The 12,958-nt window shown below is 41.0% G+C and overlaps 1 protein-coding gene across 1 annotated transcript in view; it reads right to left on the bottom strand.

Annotated features, from left to right (window-relative positions):
• LOC137645459 (sorting nexin-17-like) overlaps positions 1–12,958 on the bottom strand; it is a 169,667-nt gene that overhangs the window by 43,952 nt on the left and 112,757 nt on the right. The window contains exon 6 of the mRNA XM_068378264.1: positions 8,887–9,049. Within this exon, the coding sequence (XP_068234365.1) occupies positions 8,887–9,049 (163 nt within the window). The remainder of the gene's footprint in view (positions 1–8,886; positions 9,050–12,958) is intronic.

Genomic DNA, 12,958 nt, shown 5'->3' with positions numbered 1-12,958 from the left:
TTGAGTCAGATCCTGTGAGTAATCCTTCATCAGCTTCATCCTCAAGAGAGGGGCAGAAAGAATGAAGGACTTACATCTATACATTAACTTAGATAAGATACCTACTGTCCTGCATGAGAGCTGGGTTTGATACACAACTAGTTGAGTAGCCACAAGATGAAGCACAAAGGCATCAAGGAACTTGTGGGAACTGTATATTCCTGCAAATTAAAGGCCACAAAGGTGCTCTGGTCTACACACCTCCACCTTCAACACCTGGCTGAATGCAATATGTCTCTTGAAGGCAAGGGTGGGGTCTAACCTTGGACTTTGTGAGCCCCGGTCCTAGCTGGTACCTCGATCCTCTATACGGTTGAGGTTACGCATTATGGATCGTCTCACAAAGTCAGAAAGAGATCGTGTTCCTTGACACCTCTTTCTCAGTCCTGCCAGTGCTAAGGAAGAGTCACTGACACTCAGGTAAGAAGTGTCAGGTGTTCTATAGAAAACAAAGCAGAACCCTTATATGAGACACAAAAGCATCTCTTGATGCCACCTGACACTTCACATGGAGAGGGGATGTAGAAAAGATTGATCCTGAGGTTGTCCCCAAGCGAGTTCCAAAGTTTGGACACGCAATCTGGCACAAAACTAAGGGAGCTCCTTCCATCCCTATGCGTCATACACTAAGAGAGACTGTGCAACTCACCTAAACTCTTCGCCAATGCTACGGCAGAAAAGACAAGTCATGATAGTCAGTAACTTGACTGCCAGCCTTCTCAAAAGATTGAATGGGTAGGCGTAAGAGCCTTGAGAATGAGTCATGTACCCCTTTGGGGCTTGATGCTCCCCTCTCAAACATAGACAACTTCCCCCAGGAGGTGAGACCATCCTTTTCAGTTGAGACACTGCTCAAGCTGAGCGGTAGCATTGACAGCAGCAACTGAGGAACTTCACTCGACGATGGAAGACCTGGAAATCCATGACCTGCTTTAAGAAATGTTCCGACCAGAAAAGAATCACTTCTAAGACACCAATTGCATATATTGGACCACTTTTCCTGGAAAAAATGATGGCCATAGGAAATTCCCTCAAGACCTCAACTAGAGCTAACAGAAAAGAATACCACTTGGCATGATCTGGGAGGCACCAGGGTCAACTTGAGCCCAGGTGTAATGAACACTCAGTTATTTAGCAAACAGATCCGGTTGAACCACAGAGAGGTGTAACCATCAATTGAAAATTAACTTTTGAAAGTGACTTCAAACATGACAATGGGTCTGGACCGGGGAGTTTCCTGTTTAGCCATGGGATGAACACGTCAATCACAGGAGAATCCTAAAGAGCTTGAAACCCCTCCACTACACAGGGTAATGGGGACACTACAACCCTACAACCTGCCCCTGACAACTGAGTGCCTCTGCTAGTACATTCCTCTTGCACAGAATGGACCTGGATATCAACTCCATGCTATCCATATGTGCAACTCTGGAACAGGAGCCACTCGAGTGTCGTCCAGGCGCACCCCCCCCCACAAAAAAAAAAAAGAGGCATGGAGCCCTTCCTCTCCACAACAGCAGCCTTCTTGTTCTTCTATGACGTCTTCCTCTTCTTTTCCTTGAAAGAAATGTCAGACTCAGTGTCACCCTCTTAGATCCTGTCCAGCCCCAGACGACACGAAAGAGGCATGGAGCCCTTCCTTACCACAGCAGTGGCCTTCCTGTACTCCTTTGATCTCTTCCTCTTCTTTTCCTTGGAAGAAATGTCAGAATCAGTGTCATTATTCAAAAAGGAGGATAAGGAAGAGGTGACAGAGGAGGAAAAAGAAACCGAACATTTCTTACTGTTCCAATCCTCAACCCAGGTGCAGAGTTTTCGAGGTCCAAGTAACAAATGACAACAATACTCCACTTAGGGGAAACCCACAGGGGTTACAATAACAAGAACCAAAACAAAAATGCCAAGGGGGACTGGTAGGCACTCACAGGAACCTGAGTCAGAGACAAGTGGGATCAGGGGCACTGAAAGAGTGGGAATTACAAGCCGATGATGATGATTATTATTATTATTATTATTATTATTATTATTAGCCAAGCTACAACCCTAGTTGGAAAAGCAAGATGATATAAGCCCAAGGGCTCCAATAGGAAAAAATAGCCCAATGAGGAAAGGAAATACGGAAATAAACAAATGATGAGAATAAATTAACAATAAATCATCCTAAAAACAATAACAATGTCAAAATAGATATGTCATATATGAACTATTAACAACGTCAAAAACAGATACGTCATATATAAACTATAAAAAGACTCATATCAGCCTAGTCAACATAAAAACATTTGCTCCAACTTTGAACTTTTGAAGTTCTACTGATTCAACTACCCGATTAGGAAGATCATTCCACAACTCGGTAACAGCTGGAATAAAACTTCTAGAATACTGTGTAGTTTTGAGCCTCATGATGGAGAAGGCCTGGCTATTACAATTAACTGCCTGCCTAGTATTACAAACAGGATAGAATTATCCAGGGAGATCTGAATGTAAAGGATGGTCAGAGTTATGAAAAATCTTATGCAACATGCATAATGAACTAATTGAATGACGGTGCCAGAGATAAATATCTAGATCAGGAATAAGAAATTTTATAGACCGTAAGTTTCTGTCCAACAAATCAAGATGAGAATCAGCAGATGAAGACCAGACAGGAGAACATTACTCAAAACAAGGTAGAATGAAAGAATTAAAACACTTCTTCAGAATAGATTGATCACTGAAAATCTTAAAAGACTTTCTCAATAAGCCAATTTTTTGTGCAATTGAAGAAGACAGATCTAATGTGTTTCTCAAAAGTAAATTAACTATCGAGAATCACACCTAAAATTTCAAGTCATACAAATTTAAAGAAACATTATCAATACTGAGATCCGGATGTTGAGGAGCCACCGTCCTTGACCTACTTACAATAATACTTTGAATTTTGTTAGGATTCAACTTCATACCCCATAATTTGCACAAAGCACTAATTTTAGCTAAATCTCCATTAAGGGATTCACCAACCCCAGATCTACATTCAGGGGATGGAATTGATGCAAAGAGAGTAGCATCATCTGCATATGCAACAAGCTTGTTTTCTAGGCCAAACTATATGTTATGTGTATATAGTATGAAAAGTAATGGGCCAAGAACACTACCCTGTGGAACACCGGATATCACATTCCTATACTCACTATGGTGCCCATCAACAACAACTCTTTGAGATCTATTACTTAAAAAAATCAATACTAATGCTAAGAAACGACCCAACCACTCCCAACTGTTTGATTTTGAAAACAAGGGCCTCATGATTAACACGGTCAAAGGCAGCACTAAAATCAAGGATAATCATACGAACTTCCTGACTACAACCAAGGGATTTCTGTACAGCATTAGAGATTGTAAGAAGGGCATCACATGCTCCAAGGCCTTTACGAAAACCAAATTGCAAACTAGGGAATAGATGATTACCTTCATCAAACCTATTAAGACGTTTTGCCAGAAGACGCTCAAAAACTTTAGATAAAATGGGAGTTATAGAAATTGGGCGGTAATCAGTGGGACTTGGGCTACCACAAACACATTTACATAGAGGAGTAACATTACCAATTCTCCAACAAGTGCTAAAAGCTCCTCTTCTTGCTAACTTGCACAAAATAAAAGATAACTTTGGAGCTAAGAAATCTGCTGTCCTTATAAAAAACAAAGGAAAAATACCATTTGGGTCTACACCTCCATAAGCATCAAGGTCCATCAACAGAGTTTTAATCTCACGAGATCAAAAAGCTAAAATAGTTAGTTTAGCCTCAGGAAAACAGGAATGAGGAAGTCAAGTTTTTCATTACTCTGTTTACTGTCAAAAACATCAGCCAAAAGGGTTGCCTTTTCCTTTGGACAGTGAGTGACTGAGCCATCTGGTTTAAGTAAAGGAGGAACTGTTGTATCAACACCAAAGAGTGCAGATTTAAGGGTAGACCACCATTCATGTTCCTGAGTTGTATTCCTTTTCAGTCGAGGCATAAACTCTCTGAGCAAAAGCTCGGAGATGAGTATAGTTATTCCAGGTCAAATCTGATCTGTTACCCTTCCAAAAATGATAAGCCTCCTGCTTCTCCATATAAGCACATCTACAATCATCATTGAACCACGGTTTGTCCTTCACTCGGTACCTTAGCACACGAGAAGGGATACGCCTATCAATTATGTTGATTCGATTCACATTCAAAGGGACAACAGGATCTACACTACTATATAATTGTGACCAAGTCAAGCACAAAAGATCATACAAAATCCCATTCCAATCTGCTTGCGATTTCATATAAATTTTACAAGAGTATGATACATCAGGGACATGCTGCTCAGTCTTCACTACTAATGAAATCAAGGCATGATCAGATGTCCCGACTGGAGAACCAACCTCACTAGTTATAACGCCAGGGGAGTCAGTGTATACGAGGTTCAAGCAATTACCAGACCTGTGAGTAGCTTCATTTATGATTTGCTCCCAGCTTGATTCAGAGGCAAAGTCTAAAGCTCTTAAGTCATGGCGATCGGTAGGAGAGATAGAACTTAAACCACTCCCTATGGTGAGCATTAAAATCACCAACAAAGACAAAAGAAGCCTTTCTATCATTTTCTTGTATCTTAGCCATGATGGTAAGAAGACAATCGAAGATAGAATCATCCATGTCTGGATTCCGGTAGATCAAACACAAATAAAAGTTGTTATGCCTGCCACAAACTTTTATTACATGAATCTCATGACATCCACATTGATAGCAGGACTTATGAGAAGCAGGTACTCAGTCCTAATATACACCGCCATTCCCCTGGTCCTAGGGATGGCATCACGTTTCAACATTGATGGCTTCTTAAAACTAGTTATAAGGAGCTCAGATGAGTGCCTCATATTAGAAAACAAAGTTTCTGAGCACAAAAGAATATCATACTGTCTGGATGCAACTGTAAGGTCTTGAATATTTGCATGACCACGAATATTGCAATACAGAAGACGACATTGACAAAATTTAAGACGTACTGGTCCCGGATTTTGCTCAATGTCTCCAGACAGCATAAGAATTAATAGAAATAAAAAAAAAGAGAGCATACTTAAAAACTAGATTAACAAGAATTATAACAAAAACAATATGTACAGAATTATAAATAAAGTGATTGATGAAACCCATAGACTATAGTAAAAAGTCAGAAAAACTGGTCAACATGGAGGAGCCGATACACCATGTAAGGCTAAATACCCTCCAGGATAGCCACTTCAACTGAAGGGAGGACATTAAGGATGGTTTTGAGAAGAAAAAGAATCAGAAAAGGAAAAGATGACCTCTTGATAAACCACCAGGCATCCATGGCCCTTCTATTAATCCTGCCCAACACACCCTTTCAAAAAAACAAGAGGAAGAAAAAAAATAAGATAGAAAAGTGTGCCCGAGTGTACCCTCAAGCAGGAAAACTCTAACCCGAAACGGTGGAAGACTATGGTGCAGATGCTATGGCACTACCCAAGACTAGAGAACAATGGTTTAATTTTGGAGTGTCCTTCTCCTAGAAGAGCTGCTTACCATAGCTAAAGAGTCTCTTCTACCTGTACCAAGAGAAAAGTACACTGAACAATTGCAGTACAGTAATTAACCCCTTGGGTAAAGAAATGTTTAGTATCTCATTGTTGTCAGGTGTATGAGGAAAGACGAGAATATGTAAAGAATAGGCCAGACTACTTTGTGTATGAGTAGGCAAAGAAAAAGTAAGCCGTAACCAGAGAGAGGGATCCAATGCATTACTGTCTGGCGAATCAAAGGATCCAATAAGTCTCTAGTGGTAGTATCTCAATGGGTGGCTGGTGCCTTGGCCAACCTACTACCTACAGGAACAAGGGTTAGTATAACTGCACAGGGGAAAGGGGACAAACAATGATGCACAGAGAAACACCCGGCACCAGGTTAACTCGAACTTTCGGGCCAGGGCCTACCTACACTCAGCATTAGGCATGAGGCCAACGGGTGCTGAAGCTTTCTGACCAGCACCAGTGTTAGTCCTTTGGGCTTGGGGGGTTACCACTGGGGACACCACCGTAGTAACTGATACTGGGGACACGTTGACTATGCCATTCACCATTAACATCACCAATAGAGACAATGGCACTGGGGATACCAAGAGAGAGGTAGCCTTAGCTACCTGCTCTGGTATCAAGACATAAAGGACCTACTTGAAAGACTTAAGGAGGTACAAGCCTTCCTTAGGTTAATCTCTTTGTCAGAAATATGCATGGCAATGGAGAACAGCCTCCAACCTCTGATAGGGTGTGGCAAACACGGGTAGAACTCCACATGCCACCAGAACCTGAAAAGTCCACCAATGTAGGGATTCAAAGGCCCCTTGCTCCTGATACATACTTATTGGGGACTGAGCCAGGAGTGTAAGCACATAAGCGGTGGTAGTAGAAGCACTCAATGAGTGGAAGGAATAAGCAAAAGACATACAGTACTCGGTGTCTTCTTGGGCATTGCCAGGATAGACCACAGAAGGATTAGCCCTCTTCCTCTTCCTCAAGGCACACACTTTTCACTGCAAAAGAGGGTACGACCTACACTTGTCACATAGGGATGATTGAGAACAATCATGACCCTTACAAGAAGCTCAGAGAGTGTGGACATATTATAGGTTTAACAATAACTGTCTGAATTACAAAATCTTCTGCTTCACATCTATAGTATTCAACAGCTAGCATTTACTTCCTGATAGAAAATAAAAATTTGAAGTCTGATTAAGGCTCTTCACGCCTGATCAGCACATGTTGTTAACTATTGTACCTCGTTAACAATTTCGACATCCATTGCAGCTTGCTCTGAAAACATATTCCTATTTAAAGGACAAAAGGTTTATATATGCATAGGAACAAAAGGAGCTCCCACAATAAAGTGAAGATGTTATGTCAGGTAATTCATCTTAAATGCCCTTACCCATGTTTAATACCAACAGTAAAGAGACAAATTTGCAATTCATTAGAACTTCTCAAACTTGAAGGTATAATAAACTGCTCAAATAGGGACTGATACAAGGTACTTAGGCATAACTATGGGCAATAACAGATTATACATACCATATGACAAGTACAAACAAATTGGGTACCTGTATTCATACCTTATAACAAATTTAATGTAAAATTCCATATGTATGTCAGGGGAAGGCAACATGAGGACAATTACAAATAAGATTGTTGGGTTATAGTAAAAAGAATTGGTAAACTGAGAGTGTACATTGGTACAGTACAGGGAAAGTATCTGTCTCCATATCTGTTGAGAGCTAAACAGAAAATGGATGCTTCAGTCCCCAAAGAGAGTTGAGAGTGAAAATAAAAAGTTGGATTATTTGGTATAAATATCATGATGATGCTTAGGTCTAATATTTAAACAAACAATATCATTATTCATAAAAAATACTTTAATTATGATAACCTCATTTTCTGACAGCAAGTACCAGCTGATGTAATGTAAACCATGATTAAGAGAAAAAATGGAAATAAGTCGGAAAGCTTACATGCTTGCAGTCAAACCCAGTGATCCAAACTAACTCTTTTCCTCTTTCTTTATTTGTATTGTTAATGTAAGATGAGAAGAATGTTGGGATGGTATGAGGGAACATGCATGATAAGCAATAGCTCTGTATGAAAAGGTTTTTATTTTAAATAAAACTTGTTTATCACCAACTTACTATAGTATTCGTAATAGGTATAAATCCAAATTTAGGTACAAATTGTCAAAAAGTGGCTTCTACTAAAATCCTTTAATCCCCAAAAATACTACTTTCAAACACTACTGGTATAACAAATACTTACTCGTACCTCACTTTTTTCCAAGCATTGAATATAACAAATAAAAAGTCAAGATCTCCATGTCCAGTAGAGCTTCCGATTATGTTATGTGTAACCTTCATAAAAAAAAGCCACCCTAATGCTCAGGTAACTGATGACTAAATGCTCAAGAAAATTTCATAATGTTACAGAATCCACTCTTTTCTAAGAGAAAACCATTTACTGCAGGGTATATGTGAAAACCGTAAGTAATAAATATTGAGGACGATGAGGAAGTCTCATGAAAGACTTTTAAGAGATCACATGGATGTTTATAATGTAACTGTAAGGTAGACGAGACATGTATAAAAACAAGAACAAAAAAAAGAACTACAGTAATGCCTCGAACCACACAATCAATTCGTTCTGGAGCGGCTTTTGTTTTGTGAAAATTTTGTGTTATCAGTCACATTTCTTACATAAATCGCCTAATTCGTTCCAAACCCTACAAAAAAAAAAAAAAAAAAAAAAAAACATTAAATTCTATAATAAAACTACAGTATAACCACAATGAAATACTGTTCAGCCAACTACATTTGAACCATTCAATATAACTAAATTAACTGTTAATACCTGTACTGTATATTAAGTAGTTACTAGAACATAATACAATAATAAATGGAAAATAATATAATACATACAGTACAATACTGTACATATACAAAATATACAGTACTGTACCATGTGTACTGTACTAATATAGTTACCCTTACTATAGAGATAAATTTTCTCTTGTGTAAACAACCCGTTTTCTTCAACTGAGCTCATACTTTTAATGGGTGACTATTCTATTCTCGGCTCGGCTGGCAAATCTCTTTTATCATGAAACAGTTTTCGAAATGTGAGTCAGAAAAATTTTCGCATCTCGTTTCGCAGCGTGAAAATTCCGTAACCAGATTCTTTCGTAAAGAGAAGTATAACTACTGTACATAAAAATAGAGATATACTTAGGTTTGAGGGAACATCTGAAAAATAATACAGTACTGAACTAGGAAATAGACACAAACCTCTTTTTTAGCTCCTTTAGCCTGGAGTGCCGCCAACTGTCTCTGGATCTCACGGTTTGTTAGAACCCATCCTCTTTCTACATCTTGTACTGTTTGAGCATAGAGCAAGTTTAAACCAACACGATCATTCATAATGTGCTGGTCTATGCTAGGGTCCCAATAGCTGAAAAGGTAAGCAGAATGAAAAAATCATTTTTTCAAATGCCAGAATTTTCCATACTAATTTCAGAGTATTACTGTATAATGTTATTTACTTTATCATGTAAAATCATGCAAAAAGCCCAATTCATCTAAAAATGATATTTTCATATTCGAATAAATTTTTGAACATACTTACCCGGTGGATATACTGTATATATAGTTAACGTCTCTGACGTCCGGCAGAAAATTCAAAACTCTCAGGCAATCGAAGATTGGTATGGCTAGGTGTACTACTAGCGCCACCACTCACCAGGATACTGGAACCATTCCTCAAGTCCTCAGGGCTTCTCTGCCCATAGGTCTCTAGAGGGGCGGAAGGGAGCGAGTTAAATTACTGTATATATATCCACCGGGTAAGTATGTTCAAAAATTTATTTTAATATGAAAATATAATTTTTAAACATTTAACTTAGCTGGTGGATATATATATAGCTGATTGACACCCTTGGTGGAGGGTAAGACACCAGAAGTAAACAACATAGGAATATAATTCAAGAGTTTTGATAAAAACAAACTTATGGGCTCGTACCTGATAAGGAAGCTGACTTTTATGATTCTCTGCCTCATTAGTCCGTTATCCTTATGAAGCCCAGAGATCCACTTAGGGGGTTGAAAGACCTCTAGGAACTGTCATATCTGGGGTGAACACCCCTATGACAGGACCTCAACCAATACCCTTGATCTGGGCACTCTTAAGAAACAAGTTTGACCACCCGCTAAATTCAAATGATTGCGGAAGACTGTCCCAGTCTCCACATACAACCAAAAAGACAATAGTTTCAAGAGAAGAAAAAAGGTATTAGGATTAGGGGAATGTAGGGGTAAAACCTCCACCCACTACTGCACTCGCTGCTATGAATGGTCCCAAAGTGTAGCAGTCCTCGTAAAGAGTCTGGACATTCTTTAAATAATGTGAAGCCAAGACAGATTTACTCCTCCAAAAGGTTGCGTCCATAATGCTTCGTAGGGATCGATTTTGCTCGAGAGCCACTGAAGTTGCCACTGCTCAGACTTCATGTGTTCTTACTTTCAGCAATCTAAGGTTAGCCTCACCGCAGTGAGCGTGAGCCTCTCTAATCAAGAACCTGAAAAAATACGATAAGGCGTTCTTTGACATCGGTAAGGAGGGTTTCTTGACCGAACACCATAAGGCTTCAGACTCGCCTCGTAAATTTTTGGTTCTGTCTAGGTAAAATTTAAGTGCTCTCACAGGGCACAGGACCTACTCTATCTCGTCACCAACCACATCTGACAGGTTGGGAATCTCAAAAGATTTCAGCCATGGATGGGAAGGACGCTCATTCTTGGCCAAGAAACCAAGTTGCAAGGAGCATACTGCCTTTCCAGTACAGAAGCTGACGTTCTTACTGAAGGCATGAACCTCACTAACTCTCTTTGCAGTTGCTAGACTCACTAGAAAAAGTGTCTTTAAGGTGAGATCTTTAAAAGAGGTTAAGTGTAAAGGTTCAAATTTCCCAAACATAAGAAATTTCAGGACAACATCCAGATTCCAAGCTGATGTCACTATCCGATACTCCTTGTAAGTCTCAAAAGACTTGAGAAGGTCTTGAAGGTCTTTATTGTTAGAAAGGTCTAGGTTCCTGTGCCTGAAAACCACAGCCAACATGCTTCTGTAACCTTTAATGGTAGAGGAGGAAAAGTTACGTTCACTCCTAAGGTGTAGCAGGAAGTCAGCGATTTGGACTATAGAGGTATTGGATGAGGAAATTGAGGTGACTTTGCACCAATCTCGAAACACCTCCCATTTGGACTGGTAGATCCTGATGATAGAGGATCTCCTTGCTCTGGCAATTGCTCTAGCTGCCTCCTTCGAAAAACCTCGAGCTCTAGAGAGTCTCTCGATAGTCTGAAGGCAGTTAGACAAAGAACGTGGAGGTTTTGATGGAACTTTTTCATGTGCGGTTGCTGGAGCAGATCTAACCGCTTTGGTAGGCTTCTTGGTATGTCCACCATCCTTTGATGTACCTTGGTGAACCATTCTCTTGATGGCCAGAGGGGAGCAGCCAATGTCAACTTGGTCCCTTCGTGAGAGGCGAACTTTTGTAGGACTTTGTAAAGGATTTTGAAGGGGGGAAACGCATACACTTCCAGGTGAGACCAGTCCAGCAAGAACGCGTCTATGTGGACTGCCTCTAGATCTGGAACTGGAGAGCAGTATGTTGGAAGCCTCTTCGTTCTCGAGGTTGCGAATAGGTCTATGGACGGACGTCCCCATATTAGCCATAGTTTCTCGTAAACCTCCTGATGCAGAGTCCATTCTGTGGGAATGACTTGGTCTCTTCTGCTGAGGCAGTCTGCCACGTTCCTTTCTCCCTGTATGAACCTTGTTAGTAAGGTGATGTTTCTCTCCTTCGCCCAAACAAGAAGCTCCCATGCAGTAAAGTAAAGGGACTGCGAGTGGGTCCCTCCTTGTTTGGAGATGTAGGCTAACGCTGTGGTGTTGTCTGCGTTTACTTGCACTACCTTGTTTCGGATTATACTTTCGAAACTTTGAAGGGCCAAAAGAACTGCCAGAAGCTCCTTCTGGTTGATGTGAAGACTCTCCTGGTCATTGGTCCATAGGCCTGAGCATTCTAGTTTGCCTAGTGTTGCTCCTCACCCCGAGTTCGAGGCGTCTGAGCACAACACATGGTCTGGGTTATTGTGTGCAAGAGAGAGGCCCTCCTGAAGTCTGAGATTGTCGTCCCCCCATTTCAGGCAGCTCTTGACCATCTCTGGAAGTGGAATGGTCACTGCTTCTAAGCCCTTCTTGTCCCAATGCTGGTTGAGGTGAAACTGGAGAGGGCGAAGATTGAGTCTCCCTAGGGAAACAAACTGCTCCAGTGACGAGAGTGTTCCCAGTAGACTCATCCACTTCCTTACAGAACAAATGCTCTTCCTTCGGTAAAGACGAATCTTTATGAGAGCTTGTTCTAGTCTTGTGGGCGAAGGAAAAGCCCGAAAAACTAGACTCCGTATCTCCATTCCCAAATAGATAATTGTTTGAGATGGGGTCAGTTGAGACTTCTCTGTGTTGACTAGGAAACCCAACTCTTTCGTTAGGGCCAAAGTCAATCTGAGATCCATCAGATAGCGATCGAAGGACGATGTCCTGAGTAACCAGTCGTCTAGGTATAGGGAGGCTCTGATACCTGACGAATGCAGGAAGCTCGCTACGTTTCGCATGAGCTTCGTAAACACAAGAGGGGCGGTGCTGAGACCGAAGCACAGAGCTCGAAATTGGAAAACTTCCTTCCCGTAAATTAACCTTAGATAGTGTTGGAAGGTCGGATGAATAGGGATATGGAAGTATGCGTCTTGGAGGTCTAGAGAGACCATCCAGTCGCCTTCCCTCACTGCTGCTAGCACAGACTTGGAAGTCTCCATTGTGAAATGACAAATTCGAAGATAATTTGTAATTTTCCTAACCATACAAACCTTAGCTATTTACAAAGGGTATTACTTTTAGCGTAGCTGAAATGGCGAGCCATTAGAATTTAACGAGGGTGTATTACCCCGGCGCTAGTTAGCGGGGGGGGGGGGCGGGGGGGGGGGGGGGGGTAGGGGAGTGGTAGCTAGCTACCCCTCCTCCCCCTCACACACAGGTGAATACTCACTTTCACTTAGAGGTAGGACTTGTCTTGGGGGACAGGGCTGGCGGGCAAATATGTGTAAATAGCTAAGGTTTGTATGGTTAGGAAAAATACAAATTATCTTCGAATTTGTCATTTGTTCCGTAACCGAAATACAAACCACGCTATTTACAAAGGGTGACTTATCCCTTAGGAAGGGTGGAAAATCCCCAGCCATACTGGCTTTGGCTTTACCCGGGGACTCAGAATCCGAGTGAGTCGCACTCGAGAAAAGGAGT

Source organism: Palaemon carinicauda, chromosome 8, assembly GCF_036898095.1.
Source record: "Palaemon carinicauda isolate YSFRI2023 chromosome 8, ASM3689809v2, whole genome shotgun sequence".
NCBI classification, from domain to species: Eukaryota; Metazoa; Arthropoda; class Malacostraca; order Decapoda; family Palaemonidae; genus Palaemon; species Palaemon carinicauda.
This window is presented reverse-complemented; position numbering and strand designations above follow the sequence as displayed.